The 17,529-nt window shown below is 39.3% G+C and overlaps 1 protein-coding gene across 1 annotated transcript in view; it reads left to right on the top strand.

The window, feature by feature from the left end:
- The window catches only part of LOC133996859 (protein kinase C-binding protein NELL1-like), a 251,799-nt gene that overhangs the window by 194,073 nt on the left and 40,197 nt on the right, over positions 1 to 17,529 (top strand). Inside the window, exon 14 of the mRNA XM_062436724.1 lies at positions 1,566 to 1,688. Coding sequence (XP_062292708.1) covers positions 1,566 to 1,688 — 123 coding nt within the window. The remainder of the gene's footprint in view (positions 1 to 1,565; positions 1,689 to 17,529) is intronic.

The raw sequence follows: 17,529 nt of genomic DNA, 5'->3' as shown, positions 1-17,529 counted from the left end.
TACATGGTTTTGTGACTGTTAAGTGTTGATATGTTTCTTGATGTTCTGTCTCACTAGTCACCAGCGTCTGAGCCAACATCATTACACTAATTGATGCTGATACTGAGTAATCACTCAGCACACCTGGCACGCATCAGCTGTTGCTACTAACACCTGAGGGTGATTTTCTAGTACTGGAGGCTAGAAAAAGCAACTGTGCCTCTTGTCACTGCCACAATGCCTCAACCTTCATTTTATAATATCCACTTCAAATTCAAGTTGAACATGCAAAGCAGAACTGTGGCTAGATGCATACAACTCTGTGTAGATTTATAGCTAGAACTGTGTGTACAAACAATATAGAAATGTGTATGCACATTATTTTCATCAGATTTATAAAGTTGTAAGAATGCATGGTTCTGTTAAATCTTAACCATTGAGGAACAGGATGTACGTGTACAAGACTCATTTTCACTCCCACAATTAGCCATAGATGGATGAAGACATGCTCTGAATCAGCCGATTCATATCAATTCGCTGCCTGCCTGTACACCTGTCAATGAAACTAATGGGAAAGAAGAATTGCCGCTCTACCGATTGTATTGCACCAGCGAGATTCTCCTACAGCAGAACAGCTGTCATTATATTTGAACATTACACATGGCTGTGCACCTATTTATACTTTCAATATCATTAATTCATCACATGGACCTGTAAACCATCATCAGCAGTGATATCTCCGAAATGTAATCAATGCTTAGTTTGTAGTGTTCATATCTAAACAGATTGTACAAGGTGTGACACAACTAAGGTTGAAATAAAAAAGAACATTAAAAGTAAAATACAGTGGTAACTCCCATGTAAATTAAGAGATTGATAAATCTATCACACAAAAGTAATTAATCAATGTTACGTTTCTAAAAGCACATTGCAAATCACACAATCAGAACAGCTGGTTATCAACCTAAACCATCAATGTTTTACTAAAATATTTTATTTTTCTCCCTATATTTCATTCCTACCTCATCACATCACCCTCAAATCACTTTATAAAAACATGTACATCTGGTCTAAATAATGTGCAAAGGTGTGCACATTATCACCACAATCTCCTTTATAAATTCCAGTTCATGTGCAGTGGATAGCGTACGCATGGTTTTTATGCACATGCATCTGGCCCCTGATGTTTGGAAGGATGGATGTTCTTAAAGCTGGCTGTTGACAATAGAAAAGCTCAGCTGTGGCCTCATACTAGAAAACGAACTTGTTGACTGTCCTCACTTCAGCTGAGATTCCATGGCCGCTGAGCTCAAAAGAAATGAATACTTTGCCAATGACCTCTCCATCTTTTACACATAACACACACACAGACACACAGGTTTACTTAAGTTACTTTCCGGTATTTACTTGACAAAACCTTAACCTAATCCTGACCACAAAATCAGCATTTTGCCTTCCCTAGTCATCAACTGGTCTTAAATCTGGTGCGTTTCCCTGAAAGTGACTGAAGTCATACACACACACACACACACACACACACACACATACACTTCTCTGACAATGGAACCTCTCTATCTCTCCCATAGAGCATGACGAATGTGCCAGTGGCCAAAATTTATGTGATGAGAATGCCATCTGCACCAACACCATCAGAGGACACCTGTGTACCTGCAAGCCAGGATATGTGGGCAACGGCACCATCTGCAAAGGTAAGTTCCTGCCCTGGAACATCCCCTCAGGCATGTAAATACACACACACACACACACACACCAAGTACAGACTCAAACCTGCCTCTACATCCTCTGCTGGTGACAGAACCTCTCTGTAACCCCTCTGTAACATCACGGTTGGTTCACTCCTCCTCCACATCACCTAACCAGGCAGCAGCTGCCACATGATGAGATGATAAAAATTGATTCTGCACCAGTTTCAGTCTGTTTTTCTACATGTGTGCTTCCTCCCCCTCACTACTCACCCTGCTGTTGACCTGTTGCCCTGCCCAGATGCCTCACGCAGTTGACCCTACAGCAGTGTGTGTGATTGTGTGTTGTAAATTCAGCACCGTGGACCAACAAAGATAAAAAAAACAAATCTAATCTCTTTATAAAAGCCTCCATTCAGCCTGCTGGTCATAGACCTTTTAGAGTGCTTAGTGTACTCCATCCTAATAGCTAAAGCACTTGTGGGTTATGTGCTATAATTTCAACAAAGTGAAAACAGGGACAGTCAATGATTCAAAGTGGAAAAGTGCCTCAGTGAAAGAAAATTATAATTCCTGAAATGGATATTCATCACTCACCCACCGTAGCACTGTAGGCATTCATTCGCAGATTTCCAGATCAAAACTTGATCTAAATTGACTACATTTCTCTAAAAAGTTTTTTTTTTTTTTTAGACTCTGTAACATTCCTTGCTTCAACAGCCTTTCAGTGACTATATTTCAGTGCAGTTAACAGCTGTGTCATATTGAACTATATTTATTGAAATTCACTTACAGGGAGCCTATAGTGTGTGGCACACAACATATTGCATTTAATATTAGTACTCCCAATCATGTTTTCTATATTTCATTTTGACTATACAGAATGGTTATACCAAGAACAATCCCATATTTATTTTTTTCCTGTGCAATACTGCATAGTGCACACTTCCAGCTTAGGCGGGTGGATAGTTTACTATTATTTATTGACTTTCATTCAAATAATATTGTATTCATTGCTGCACAAAATTATGTTGTTCATAATTGCAAACTTAACTTGTTGTTTTGTATGAAATGTGTAAAGTGTTTTATCTTACATTATGCATACCAGCTGAATACAGTTCATTGCATTTAGTTGATTCTGATTTTGACACCAATAACATAAATTATCATTTTTAATATTGTGATACAGTAACAAATTGCCCAGCCCTACTTAAAGCCAACATAGATTTAAATGATGGACTCCAGAGGTGTGATTCACCTGTGCATCATCAGTGAAATATATGCAAACTGACATATTTTTCAACAAAAATACTGCATGCATGAAATGGGTGCTTAAAGAAATAACTCCAGTATTTTGTGTATTGACTGCAGGAGTGCATTTTGGGGAGCTCCTTTCTTTAACCCAAACCAGTCAATTTCTAAGTTTCAGGTTTTATTAATTTGCCCAAAACAGGCATGCTGCCCTGTGAAATGAGTTTTGGAAATTTTGAACATTCTGTTATAACTGTGCCGCCTGTTACTTGGTCTCAGTAGCTTGTCATAATAAATGGAGGTGTCTTGCCAGTAAACATTGACCAATTTGTTTCTCTATTGTAGCTCTGTGACCTCATGTTAGGTAAGTGAATATGGACCATGAAGCTGTTTACATGCCCTCTGACATTCTTAGGTGTGTGTGCATATGTGTGTACTCATGTGATCTCCCGTTTTAGAGTGTGTGTTCATGGGTTCACTCAGCCATGTTCACTATGAACTATATTTAACTGTGTGTTTGCAGGCTGCCACAGTGGGACAGTCACTGCAGGTTCAGGGGAGATGAGGCAGGACAGTCGATAACAGTCCATGTAGGACCCTTATGGAGTCTGAGGAGACTCATTAGAGAGTTGGCAGGCTTTACAAGGCAGAGAAGCGTCACAGTTCCAGCTCCCTGATGTTAAACTAACATCGTTGGGGTCCATTGTCAGAGCTGCAGAAACAGGAGCAGGAGGTGGAAAGGAATCCCCTTTCCACCTGATTATTAACAGCTTTGTTTACACTGGAACCACTGGAGGTGAATAGACCAAAAACACACCGTGCATCTTTTATAAGAGGCACCTGGCCAAATGAGAGCAAAGATATGCGCGCATATGGTTGTGTTCTGATATCCATTTATATTTTGGATCTTTTATTTTCTTCCTTTTTTATTTGAAAAGTGTGATGTACAAAATATCCAGGTTGAAAATTAGCTAAAAACTAAACTAAACAATATATTATGCAATATATCTGGCTGAACAGAGTATTTGATTTCAATGTTTTAGTCATGAAATATGGCCTTCAGTTCTTCTTGAGAGTTTGTGAATCTAAAAGTTGCTCCCTTTCTGCATAAATATGACCTAAATCGTGATCAGAATGTCCTAAAACTAGATAAAGAGACAGAAAGTGAGGCCCAAGTGAAATAGTTAAAATGACACTGAAAGGCAAGCAATATATAGTAAATAGCATTGTAGTTGGGCCAACATTGTAATGAAGTACAAATAAAGGCAGTGTATTATGGTTTTGAGAATCTCCCAGCATTCAATGCCACAATTCAGCCTTACTCAAACAGTGGTTTGATACACAGCCCCACTCATTTCGAGTGCTTAATTTGCAAATAAAGAGATCCCACAGGCTCGCAACAAGCCGTTTCATGTCATTTCATGACTGCGTGCTTACGCTTGGCTGCTGTCCAAGAGATGGGAGAATCATTAAGCTTAATTAGGGTTTGATTTTCCATACTACTTAAACATCTAAATAAACTTTGAGTAAAACATCTTGCATCATGGGACGTTATAGGCGCCATGAAGGAGCCAACATCACCAGATGTGACCGGTCCTGCACTGGTTCAAGCTCTAATGTCCAGAGAGAGCAGAAATCTACATCAACACTGAGCAACAACACTGCTTACATGCAACTGCGGTAGAATGACATAATTGTTTTTTTTGTTTGTCTTCCTTTTATTTTCTAAAACCTGATAAGCAAATGTAACTCTATTAAAAACAAGCCCCACATGTAATCATAAAACCATAATCATCTAATGACTTGAAATAAATAATCAATCTAGGCCAGAGTGTTGGCCGGACTGAAAGTAACAGAAGTAAAAATTAAAACAATGCCAGTCTTGGCCCTCTTGCCATGTTCCACCATTATTTCTCACTCATTAAATCATGTTCTGTGTCTGCACTGCCGCTCATCACCGTGACGACTAATAATGTTGTAATTAAAAGGACGGGACAGAGGAAAGCATGTCAGTCATAGCGATGATTAGCGAGGTAAAGTGTGTCATACACTGCTGCAAGTGGATGTCGGTGTGCCTGTGCATGTGTGGTGGATAGAAAAGATGGCTTCGAGGGAGAAAGAAATACACCAAGAAAAGGAAAGTGAGAGGAAGAAAGCAAGACGGAAATAAAATACAGAGAAATTACAAGAGTAGGAAAAAGAAATAGGTGCACCCGCCCTTTCTACCCCCCCCCCTGTCACACAGGCATTAGGATGGGTGGCAGGTCTAGGGAGAGATCAATGCAATTTGCAAAGTGCCTTCTACACAACTTCTTTATCAGGATTGTCTCCAGGCACATGTTTCATACATATATATACACACCCAAACAATACACAATCTGGCCATACTGCTATACCTCCACATGTTTTGCTCTGGAAGTCACAGCCAATGTGCAAATGATGTAACAGAGCAGCAGAGAGGCAAATATTTGGCAGCATTGTTGAGAATATGATTTATGGTGTATACATTTGCAGAAATTACTAAATGTCTTGGAGAGACTCTGCTCATGTTCGTGTCAAAATATGGAATACACTTTATGGTATACAGCCACCAGAACTAAGTACATGTACACCCAACATTAAGTCTATATGTGTTAATTCAACATATGAGAACTTGGCTGCAGGTATTCAGCCATTAGGCATTATGGAGGTCCGGCAAAAACTTCTGACATCTTACCTATCATGTTCTGGCCAATTAGTATTATCTGAGCAGGGAGTTGGAGGAATCAGCCTCTGTTTCCCCTCCTCCTGAGATCTCATTACTTGTGTGATGGAGACAGTGTTGGCCAATCAACCTGTGCCTCCACAGAATTAAATATGTGAAAATAATTCTCTCAGTGTAACGTGGAGATGGTAGTCAGTGATGCTGTGCGGTACAAATAGGATGGCAAAACTAAAATAATAACAACTATAAACTATAATACATGTACACTAATGGTACCCTTTGCTTATATTCATCTCTGCTTGCCAGTTTTTCTGAACCAGATTGTTACCCAGAACTAAAATGGACAAACTGGTTAGTGCACTTGGCAATCACATACGTATGGCCTCAAATTTTACCCCATACCTGCCTGGTTCTTAACTCTTAGCGGGCCTGCAGCTGGCCCATGCCTCCCTGCTGTGACTTTGATGATTGCAAGGGGCACATAATGATCGGCCTCCATCTCAAGAGCCAATTTTACTGCTATTGATTGTCTGGTCTGACTTGGAAGTGAGACAAAATGAGAGGTTAAGACTCTTTCTATTTCTACCTTTACTTACTCTTTCTTCCTACTCCCCTTTTGTATTGTAATTCCCTTGGGGGAAAAAAAGGCTTCCATTATGTCATCTCCCTCGGAGCACAATAAATGGGCCACAATAGTTCAATCGGAGCAAGCATAAGATTATATATATGGGCATTGTTCCTGCTGCCAGCCTAATGATCAGCAGCCTATTACAGAGCCTTTGTCGACTGCAGAATGAGTGAGCTAATCTTGTTAATGGTCCGTTTCATTCCCTAGGACTGGTTTGTATAGACAAAGGGGTTTTAAATAGAGAGGATTTGAGTAGCGAGTCTAAACAGTGGCGCAGAGGACAAAGGCATTGACTCGTGCTTTTCTCATCTTGCTATCAGAGCTAATCACAGAGGAACCATGCTGCAACCAGCTAACAGCGAGCAGTGAAACCTAGGGTAATGTATTCTGAGAGATGGAAGGAGGGAAGGTGTTTGCTGCAGGGAGGGGAAAAGAGAAGTGAAGGAAGGGGTGGGTGGGTAGTAGGGTGGGTTGGGTGGGGTGGGGGGGATTCAGTGTTGGATTCAGCCTTCATTTCCCCTACAAGTCTGAAGCATTTAATTTTCTGTTTACATAATTATTGCTCCCCTTCATCTCTTTTTGATAGGAACAACACATTTAGCGGTTTTCTCTGCTGTGTAGTTCTGTGCTAGAGGGCATAGTGTTTTACAACATTTAATTGGGTGAAAACCACACTATCTGAAGCTATGATTAATTGCAAATGTGAAAAAAATGCAGGAATAGGAAAAAAAAAGACTGCTTGTTTTTGAAGCTTTGTAGCAATTATCATTTGAGGCAATTATTTTTAGTCTGTGCCCCACTGCTAGATGTAGCTGCTGTGCAGCAAAGAGAAAAATCATCTCTTGTGTTCAGCTCCATCACATCCACTCCTCTAATATATTTTAATGCACCGGGCGAAAATCTAGCATGCTGTCCTCATTCTATCTGATCCATGATGAGTTTTTTTTTTTTTCTGTCTTTAATCGGTCGTGTCAGTGATACTCCACAAGATTACATATGTGAAAATATTTCTCTTTGTTTAGCAATGGAGATGCTTGTCACTGATGCTGTGTGGTACAAAGAGCATGACAAAACCATAATAATAACAACTATGAACCATTATAAAAGTCCACTAATGGCGTCCTGTGCTGTACAAATGAATCACAAAGCTACACTAAATAATATTGTTGCTGTAAGACATAGGTTAGAGACTTAACATGGACTTTACTTCAGTCTAACTTGAGAATATGTGACCTAGTGCATGATAAAAAAAAAATAAAACAAAACGAAAAAAATAATAATAATAATGATAAAGCGGCAGCAGAAAAGGCTTGCACAAGCAGAACAGCTTGTATATTTAAACCTGTCTGATGGCTTGTGTTTCTTGCCCCATTAGACTTCTGTGGCATTCCCAGATCTTAGCAATTAAATTAGTGCATGCAGTGTTTGTATAGAGGTATATCAGCTCTGCTACTAATGTTACAATTATGTTTTCACAGTCTTTAGGGACAAAATGAGAAGAAAACAGTCTGAGTTCACATACACAGTATGTATATTATGGCTGGGAAGCTTCTCAGGAGGGGCCGGCAGGACCCAGTGGGGAATGTTTTTGAGGACCACTGAACTGAATGAACTCTTCACATTCAGAGTGTGTCAAGTTGTGTATTTTATCAGTGTTTTATGGTTTCATTGCCCTTCTGGCACTCTCTCTCTCACTTTCTCTCTCCATGTGTATCCTTGTGTTTATCCATAGTATGAAGGCGAATGTGTTAATAAGTGTGAGAGGTCAGAAAAGTACAGACTTGGCCTCATGCCCACCATTTGTGTATGCACAGCAGCAAACAAGGAATGCTAGGAAACATGGATTCAATCTACACGTGATTAATAATCACAGATTATATTGTGTGAATATGTGTTGAGAGATTTTTCCTACGCACATTGTTTCATTTGGAGGTATGAAGAGGTGAGGCAGTCACACTGTCTTACTTTGAGACACCATTGATTACACCAACAGCACATAGAACATGGTACAAGAACCTACCTGGCTAGATATTGAGATTTGACATTGTTTATAATTGTCACATGGGAACACATCACTTGAAGCAGGGTCCACAGAGCTGTAGGACAATTTGACAAATGCAAAATGAAAAAGCGAGAGTTGCATCACTTCCTCACAAGACTAATTATGTGCATTAATATTTTATCAATTAAGTATTCTCTGCCACCAAACCCCATTGTTTGTTCTGGAAATATTGCACAGTGATGTTATACAGTTTAAATTTGTAAAATTCTGCAACAAAGAAAATATATCAAACAATGATATGGGTACCAAATACCAGTTTCACACTTAGATGTTATGTTAATGTATGCAAATTGAAAGGTTCTAAGTATAAGTCACAATGAGCAAACCACATTTGCACATTACACATATGTCGTCATTATTCCCAGTTTCTCACATGTGTTTGCAGTTATCAGCAGTTCACAGCATTTGTTTGTGCTGCCTTTAAAGACATAAAGTGGATCATAATTAATTCATATACAATTTGACAAATGCACAAAAGAACATTTTCATTAGTTGAAAGTGTAAACTCATTGTAAATATAGCTACTAACAGTTTATGTGAACATATTGCTCCTTACTATGAATATTCAAGCACATATCACAAACTAAAAAATGAATTGCACTGATGAGAAACTCCATCAGTTTTAGTTTTGTGCAGCAATTTGTTACCATTTTTAAGTAATTTAATCACTTCTGGATATACTTTTAGTCTTTAATATACTTATACAGATATTTCACCCTTTTCATTTGTATTTGCCTTAATTGGAACAAGTGTACAATAGTGGCTATGTGTATAGATGATAAAAATGTTTTTAGTGTTTATCTAATAAAGTTGTGTCTATTTCATTTCTCTAGATGCTTTCTCCCCTGTCTAATCAACAAAAAATTTCAAAGAAAACTAATTTAGCTCAGTATCAAATATGTTACCGACATCATTCACTCAATTTCATTTGCAACCTGCAATAACAGCATAACGAAATTCACCTGGTACAAAGCTGAGGTGTAAAAAAAAAAAGGAAAAAAAAGGCTGTTTTCAAACACGGATGGGGGTTTCGACTGAGACTGAAAAGCACAAAGCCCAGAGGCTCCAGGCTCCAAAACACTTTAGTTCAGATCTGCGAGCCCTGACTGATTTATGGCAGGCTGCAGGCTGAGCACATACATACAGATACACACATTCACACACACAAATACACATAAATAACAGATAGACGTACTTCACTAAGAAAACTCCTTGAAAACTTAAGCTGGTGTAGTCCAATGAGGTCTGTCCACAACCATGCTTGGCATATTACTTTAAAGTTGGTCCATTAGTAATTACTTATTACTCCTAAAATTGTAGTGAGACTTGTATTTGTTACCTTGTGAGAAGAGTATTCACATCAATCATTACTTCACATTTAAAGTGTCAACATAAGGGCTTGAGGCTCAAATTAAATTTATTCTCTACTAATTATCTACTGCTTCCATACTGACAGAATGTGGTTTCAGCTACGACAAAAAACCCACAAAAAACAGCTTTTAAAGGTCATTTAACAGTCAGCATTAAGACCTGGTCTAGACTTGACTTGCAATGCCCTCTGAAGATGCTGACTTTACTCCTAAAGTCATCTCTGTCTATACTTACCCTTCACTGGCATCTTTTTCATTTTTTTCTGACAGACAGTGACATTGCTTTAAGCCTGAGCAGCCTTTCCTCCACTACAGAACCTGGCACATTCTCTTTATTTCTGTCTCTGTGTTACCCTGAGCACCTGTTAAGTCAGAGTTGAGTCATTCCCTCTATTATTAAGGGTGATGTTCTTCTCCCACCAGCTCGATGTCAGCATCTCAGCATTTCTGATCACTCGAGTTTGACAAAGTGGACTGCTGATTCTGACTTGGACACAACTTGTAGTTTGTGATAATATTCTTATTGTTAAATTGTTTAATGTTACCAAAGCATCAAGCCCCCCTGCGCTTTCCTGTATTTCATTCCCACTCTTACCTCTCACAGGTGCAGGAGGCGATATGCAAAGGTGAAAACTGCGCTCTGTGATAGATTTTCACAAAGGTTTGAATTCAATCAATAGAGGTTTCAATTGTAGCGTAAGTCTGATAATAATTGTGTGTGTGTGTGTGTTGCTGGGGAAGGTGTTTGTGTGTATGCATCTTTGTGTGTTCATTACAATCTGATACCAGGGTTTACATTTCATGGGCTAATTAGTGCAATGTTTCTATGAAGAAGGAATTTTAACGGTTGGGCGAACAGGCACACACATACAGTACAGAGAGACCATTTTTGTTTACAATATTAGCTAATTATCACTGAATGCAAATTACAACTGAGACTGTCAAGAATGTCATTCATTTTGCAAGTATTTGGTCATAAACCAAAGTATTGGACTGATTGAAATTTGACCTGATGGTTTTGCTAGATGAAAAGTCAGAGGATCATTGAAGTTATTTTCATACATCATGAACCAAATTGTTGTGCCAAGCCATCTAGAAGTTGTGAGATATTTCACTGGATGGTTGAAAATGTGGACCTGCTGGTAGATGAAAAGTAAGAGGATCAGAAAAAAGTCACCAGGATTCATCATTCAGACCAAACAGACAGACATATATTGTCATTCCTAGCCTGGCTAAAAAGGTTCAATCAGGGGACACAGAGATTGAAACACAGGTTAGTGTGTTGTGTTGACAAACTGAAGGAAGCAGCAGTCATCTCCAGAGAGGTTGCTGTGACAGTTTCTGTTCCCTTTACCTTCCTGTAATACCAGCTGCTGATCTGCCTGATGGTGCATTCATCTGCATGAGACACATATATATGCGTATCTAAACTTCACAGCCTCAGCCTCTTTCAATGCAGATTCCTCAGCTATCACTTCCTCTCTATTTTCCTCCTCTTGTCCTTTCATCTGTCCTTTATTTTTCATTGTGTACTATCTGTCAGAACAATAGTGACAGGTCTAGTGATCATTAATATTTTAAGGCTTTTATGCTGTTTTGTTTGCTATTTATTGTCAGTATGTACTGCATGGCTTAATATGGAGACACCACTAGATTTTAGAAGATTTGGCCATAATTCCTATCAGATATCAGTAAAGTCTACTGCCACAGGTTGCGACAGGGGCAAATATAATTACATTTCTCCTTACCTACAGGTTGTTAAAGCTTGTAAAATCTGTGGTTTGGCTGAGTTTAGGTCCTTTTGCCCTGGATTTCTTGGCTATCTGAGACAAAAGTTGACAATCATGAGAGAAGTGTCTTAAAATCATTGGTCATCAATCCAAAGCACTGGTCTTAGATCACACTGTGAAATGCATCCACCAGTAACTCATTTGGAGCATTGGCAGCCAAAGACATAACATTTAGAAACAATTTCTCATATTCCAATTGCTGCTATGACCCACATTTAGAAAAAACACAATATCACAATATGGCATGAAATTACAGAGAATACACTGTCTGTAAGTGCACTGTTTAGTATTTAAGGGGGGAAACACTGGTTCTCCTGAATATATCTATGGCGCACAAAAGGGTTTGTGTAACTTAACTCATTTTTACAAACACACGAGCAGCAGTGATGGTTGATGTGAGCTGATGACATGCTATTTAAACTGTAACACTACGATTCACCACGGATTCAGCACGCAATCTGACATGCCTGAAATTGATTGTGCAGTCTGACAAAGATTGTGACCACAAATTTATTATAGGCGTCTCCCACAATGTGGCATGCAGTCAACGTACACAATACTCGGTGTTGCACAGTCTAAACAAGTCTTATCAGAACCACTTATTAGAGATTGAAAATAACTGTATGAAACATGCCAAGAGAACACAATGACTGCATTTGCTCTAGTGATGAATATGGTAGATCAAAGCTGGAAGTAGACAGCTTTCCCCTTTTCTGCTTACAAATCTGTCTGATCATGTGATGAGCTTTTAAAGTTTTAAATTGTCGAATGCTGTTGCTTATAGCATCAGCAGTTACTGTAAACCAAATTTCTCCCTATAACTAGAGGAGGCCAGTTTGAATGTATTGAAAACCCAGAAGAAAACAAATACCACTCTGGACCGACAAGTGACATCTTTCCAACACAATTTTCCTCTTAAAATCAAATTCACATCATGGTTTGATGTGACGCCTATCCCCCCTCCAGATTCCAGCAGCATGGGTCATGAGTAATTCCAGCACTACATCACGCCTCTCAGCAGTAAACTTCATCTCATCAGTGGAACAGCAGAGGTTGGTGAAAACAGTGGTGTCAGCTGAGTACCTGTGTGTGTCTCGGTAATGGATTCAGATAGAGGGAGGCGCTCGCCTGCACAGCCCTCGGTTATGAAAGCTCCTCACATCTAGCTGCCAAGGGCGTCCCTGCTCCTCCCCCCCTCGCTGCTCTGATAGGTTCATGCCCCCACGACTCTTCCACAGATGAAAATAGATAAAATCATCCAGACGTGGCGTGAGCGGCCAGTTAATGTTTGCCACACACTGATTCGTTTGGGGAAAAAAGGCAGTGAGATTCATATTTTTATTTATTTATTTATGCTTTTATTCACTTATTCACTTATTTAAAAATTGATTTTTTTTTATATAAATGAATTCATTCATTTATTTATTTATTTGTGCATAAAAAATACCACACAGTCAAAACTCAAAACTTAGCTGACAAAAAGAACTGTTGTAGCTTTGGGTATTGTTTTTTTTATTTAATTTCAGTTTCCAGCCAGATCTTCTCTTTATAAACTTATATTCTTCAGGCTCGTTATTTTTTGCATCAATTGTTAAGGTTTTCAGACATTCATCCATGGACATGCACATACCCACACTTAGCAACCGTATCCAAGCAGGAATATATTCTTTATCTGTGTCTTTCCTTGTAAACTCAAATAATCTGATACAAGCCTAAACTAAAGCGTGAGTGTGCAGTTAGTAGTAGTTTATTGACTCTGATATAACAATAAAATACAATGTTAAAGGTGCATTTACTGATTTTTGGACACTTGTGTGGAAACAAAACAGTGTTTATGCGTTCACGAAAAGTTCCTTATTTACACATTCTGCAGATATGGAGCAACACTGAGATTCATTTGGACTTGTTTAATATTCACTCTCCTTCTACTGTAGCTTTGTTCTTCTTTTCAGCAAATGTCTGACTCTTTAGCTGGTAAATGCTCCACTGAGTTCACCCTCTAGTTTCTATCTTTGTCTCTCTATCTTTCTGCTGTTTGGTGCTGGGTAGATGTATGAGCATTTTCTTATCTGCCACCTATATGACTGGGCTTTTGGTTAAGTCCTGGCAGTTAAAACTAATTAATTGGGGTTAGGCAAAGGTTGTTGTCATGGTTTAAACAAACTAATATAACTCTTAGGAGACTGGATGCAAACCATGGTCATATTTGTCAAAATCAAACACTTCCCATCCATTCACCACAAACTCCCTTGTAAAATAATAAAAGTGCGATGTTACTCTACTATATTGATGACACCAGTCATTATTTGCACAACCACAAAAGGTTGCTTTCCAGAAGAAACATAAAGGTCTTATTTTTAAGAGTTGTGGATAGAGCATATTTAAGTGAGGGTGATTGTCAGCTAGTATGCTACTCCATCTTTGTAGTTCAGTGACCGACTTGTGTGATGATGGGCAGAAACTGGTAGGTGTAATTCTCAAATCATCGTCACTGTAGGATTAACATTCAACTCAGGGTTTTAGGTTATGTCTGGTAGCTGCTTCCTGCCTTTGCTTGTACCCTTTGCAGTCTCTCTTCTTGGTTAGTACTGATAAAATCTGTCACCTCTACCACTTGAACCAGGTCTGAGTTCATGTCTTGATTCATATGTCTAGTTAATTTGAGTACATAACCTAACAAGTAATCATATATACAGTGGGGCAAAAAAAGTATTTAGTCAGCCACCAATTGTGCAAGTTCTCCCACTTAAAAGATGAGAGATGCCTGTAATTTTCATCATAGGTACACTTCAACTATGAGAGACAGAATGGGGGGAAAGAATCCAGGAAATCACATTGTAGGATTTTTAATGAATTAATTGGTAAATTCCTCGGTAAAATAAGTATTTGGTCACCTACAAACAAGCAAGATTTCTGGCTCTCACAGACCTGTAACATCTTCTTTAAGAGGCTCCTCTGTCCTCCACTCGTTATCAGTATAATAGTCACCTGTCCACAACCTCAAACAGTCCCACTCCAAACTCCACTATGGCCAAGACCAAAGAGCTGTCAAAGGACACCAGAACCAAAATTGTAAACCTGCACCAGGATGGGAAGACTGAATCTGCAATAGGTAAGCAGCTTGGTGTGAAGAAATCAACTGTGGGAGCAATTATTAGAAAATGGAAGACATACAAGACCACTGATAATCTCCCTCGATCTGGGGCTCCACGCAAGATCTCACCCCGTGGGTTCAAAATTATCACAAGAACAGTGAACAAAAATCCCAGAACCACACGGGGGTACCTAGTGAATGAGACCTAGTGAATGAACTGCAGAGAGCTGGGACCAAAGTAACAAAGGCTACCATCATAACACACTACGCCGCCAGGGACTCAAATCCTGCAGTGCCAGACGTGTCCCCCTGCTTAAGCCAGTACATGTCCAGGCCCGTCTGAAGTTTGCTAAAGAGCATTTGGATGATCCAGAAGAGGATTGGGAGAATGTCATATGGTCAGATGAAACCAAAATAGAACTTTTTGGTAAAAACTCAACTTGTCGTGTTTGGAGGAGAAAGAATGCCGAGTTGCATCCAAAGAACACCATACCTACTGTGAAGCATGGGGGTGGATACATCATGCTTTGGGGCTGTTTTTTCTGCAAGGGGACCAGGACGACTGATCCGTGTAAAGGAAAGAATGAATGGGGCCATGTATCGCGAGATTTTGAGTGAAAACCTCCTTCCATCAGCAGAGGCATTGAAGATGAAACGTGGCTGGGTCTTTCAGCATGACAATGATCCCAAACACACCGCCCGGGCAACGAAGTAGTGGCTTCGTAAGAAGCATTTCAAGGTCCTGGAGTGGCCTAGCCAGTCTCCAGATCTCAACCCTATATAAAATCTTTCGAGGGAGTAGAAAGGTCCGTGTTGCCCAGCGACAGCCCCAAAACATCACTGCTCTACAGGAGATCTGCATGGAGGAATGGGCCAAAATACCAGCAACAGTGTGTGAAAACCTTGTGAAGACTTACAGAAAACGTTTGACCTCTGTCATTGCCAACAAAGGGTATATAACAAAGTATTGAGATGAACTTTTGTTATTGACCAAATACTTATTTTTCACCATAATTTGCAAATAAATTCTTTAAAAATTGTGATTTTCTGGATTTTTTTTTCTCATTTTGTCTCTCATAGTTGAGGTATACCTATGATGAAAATTACAGGCCTCTCTCATCTTTTTAAGTGGGAGAATTGCACAATTGGTGGCTGACTAAATACATTTTTGCCCCACTGTATGAAGGCAAGCAGGAGCAAAGGCTTAATAATTGTAAAGGAAATTAAAGTTTTTTTTTTTATTATTTAAGTGTTTTCTGATCTGACACCTGCTTATATTAGCAGGTGTTCTGTGCCCTTCCAGTGAATGATTATGGTCATGGTTAAAACAAACACATGTTGACTGTCAGAATGAAATGGGGGACGGACAGTTGACTCCCATGTTGATTGTTTGTTGACTCATCCAACCACCCTGATCTCCTCTCTCTGCAGTGTATGTGGATCTCCCCATGACTTCCTCTTTTGTTCATAACATATATGAATCATGATTTTTACATGCGCTAGAGGGTTTTGCACTTGAAAGTAAATATATTTCACTTTTTGGCATTTGTTTTTCAAGGGGGGAACATTCTCTTCAAGGCAGTCCCTTACTTGTGGGTATTTATTAAAGTGTAATTTTTGGATTAGGATTATAGAACTTGCTTTTAAAAGATCAAGTCTAACTCTCTAGACAGCAATCCTCTGATTTTAAAATTAGCATTAAGTAGGGCTGTGTGTGTGATAACGGATAACTTATGAAAAGTAGTTGTAATGTTCTGTCTAATACAGTACTTTGAAGGCTTTTAAAGTGAAAGCAAGAATCTCAGAGGACCATTTAAACACTCACAGCTATTTTACATCCAGAAAATGTGGCACAGAAAAAATAGGGTTGTCAGTTTGCTCATGTTTTCCAGTCTGCCTGTCTAACATAAACTAATGGCACCTCACTGTTAGCTCAGTCTTCTGCTGCCATCTGCTTATGGAGGGAGCATTTCAAACGGTCTCTGTGCCATAGTTATAGGTGCAATGAATTATGCTCATTGTAGTTCACTGTGAGGCTGATGTGAGGACTGACGGGTATCGGCACTGAACTAAATGAATAAAATAATGTTTATTTTGCAGAATTGGGCTACACAGTTATGAATATTTAATGCATTATCAGTGAGTCATTTTTCACCTTTTCTTCTTATCTATAGTGGCACCTAAGTTATATCTCATATATGGCAGAGTGATTTAAGAGTAGTTGGAGAGAGAGACAGCTGCACAGTTTTCAATTAAATACATTTTTGAGTAACCCAGCAACAGTAACAGTTACAGGAACAACTAAGAGTCGCCTCTTATATAGGTAAAAGCATCATTTAGAAAAACTATGAAAGTAAAAATTAGAAATATATAACCAGGAATCCCAGGAATAGTTGTGCACAGTAGCTTATGTTGGAAATCCACATGGATCTAAACGCTGATCACTGGCTTGCAGCACTCCCGCTGTTCTCCCTTGAGCAGTTTGAAATGTGTGGAGGTTCACTCCAGAGCCAGAAATCTCCGCAAGCACCTGGTGGAATTAATTGTCATGTCAGCGGTATTGATCAACCACCCTTTCAACCCTCTGCAGATACATTATGGCAGTAAAAATCTTCCTTAATGCGTCTTTAATCCATGCCGACAGCCTTGCCAGAGTCCTTATTGTCTTGTAAGTGTGGTCATTATCTGTGATGTTCAGTAAATGCCCAACTGAGAGTACAGCCAAGGGTGAACTGCCTCAACCCTGATGCATAACAAAGTGAGGCATTTGTATGAGTAAATGGGTTGGCTTTAATTCTTTCTTAGCCGAGTTCCTGCCCTGCTCAGCTCTTTTATGCCGGCTGACAAGAGAGATTCTACCTCTGCATTTAAACCTGCTGTTGTGCATTCATTAGTGGGGAAGTTATAGGAAGATATTAGACAGCTACACTGCAGAGAGAGAAACAGGG

This window comes from Scomber scombrus, chromosome 1, assembly GCF_963691925.1.
Source record: "Scomber scombrus chromosome 1, fScoSco1.1, whole genome shotgun sequence".
Taxonomy (NCBI): domain Eukaryota; kingdom Metazoa; phylum Chordata; class Actinopteri; order Scombriformes; family Scombridae; genus Scomber; species Scomber scombrus.
This window is presented reverse-complemented; position numbering and strand designations above follow the sequence as displayed.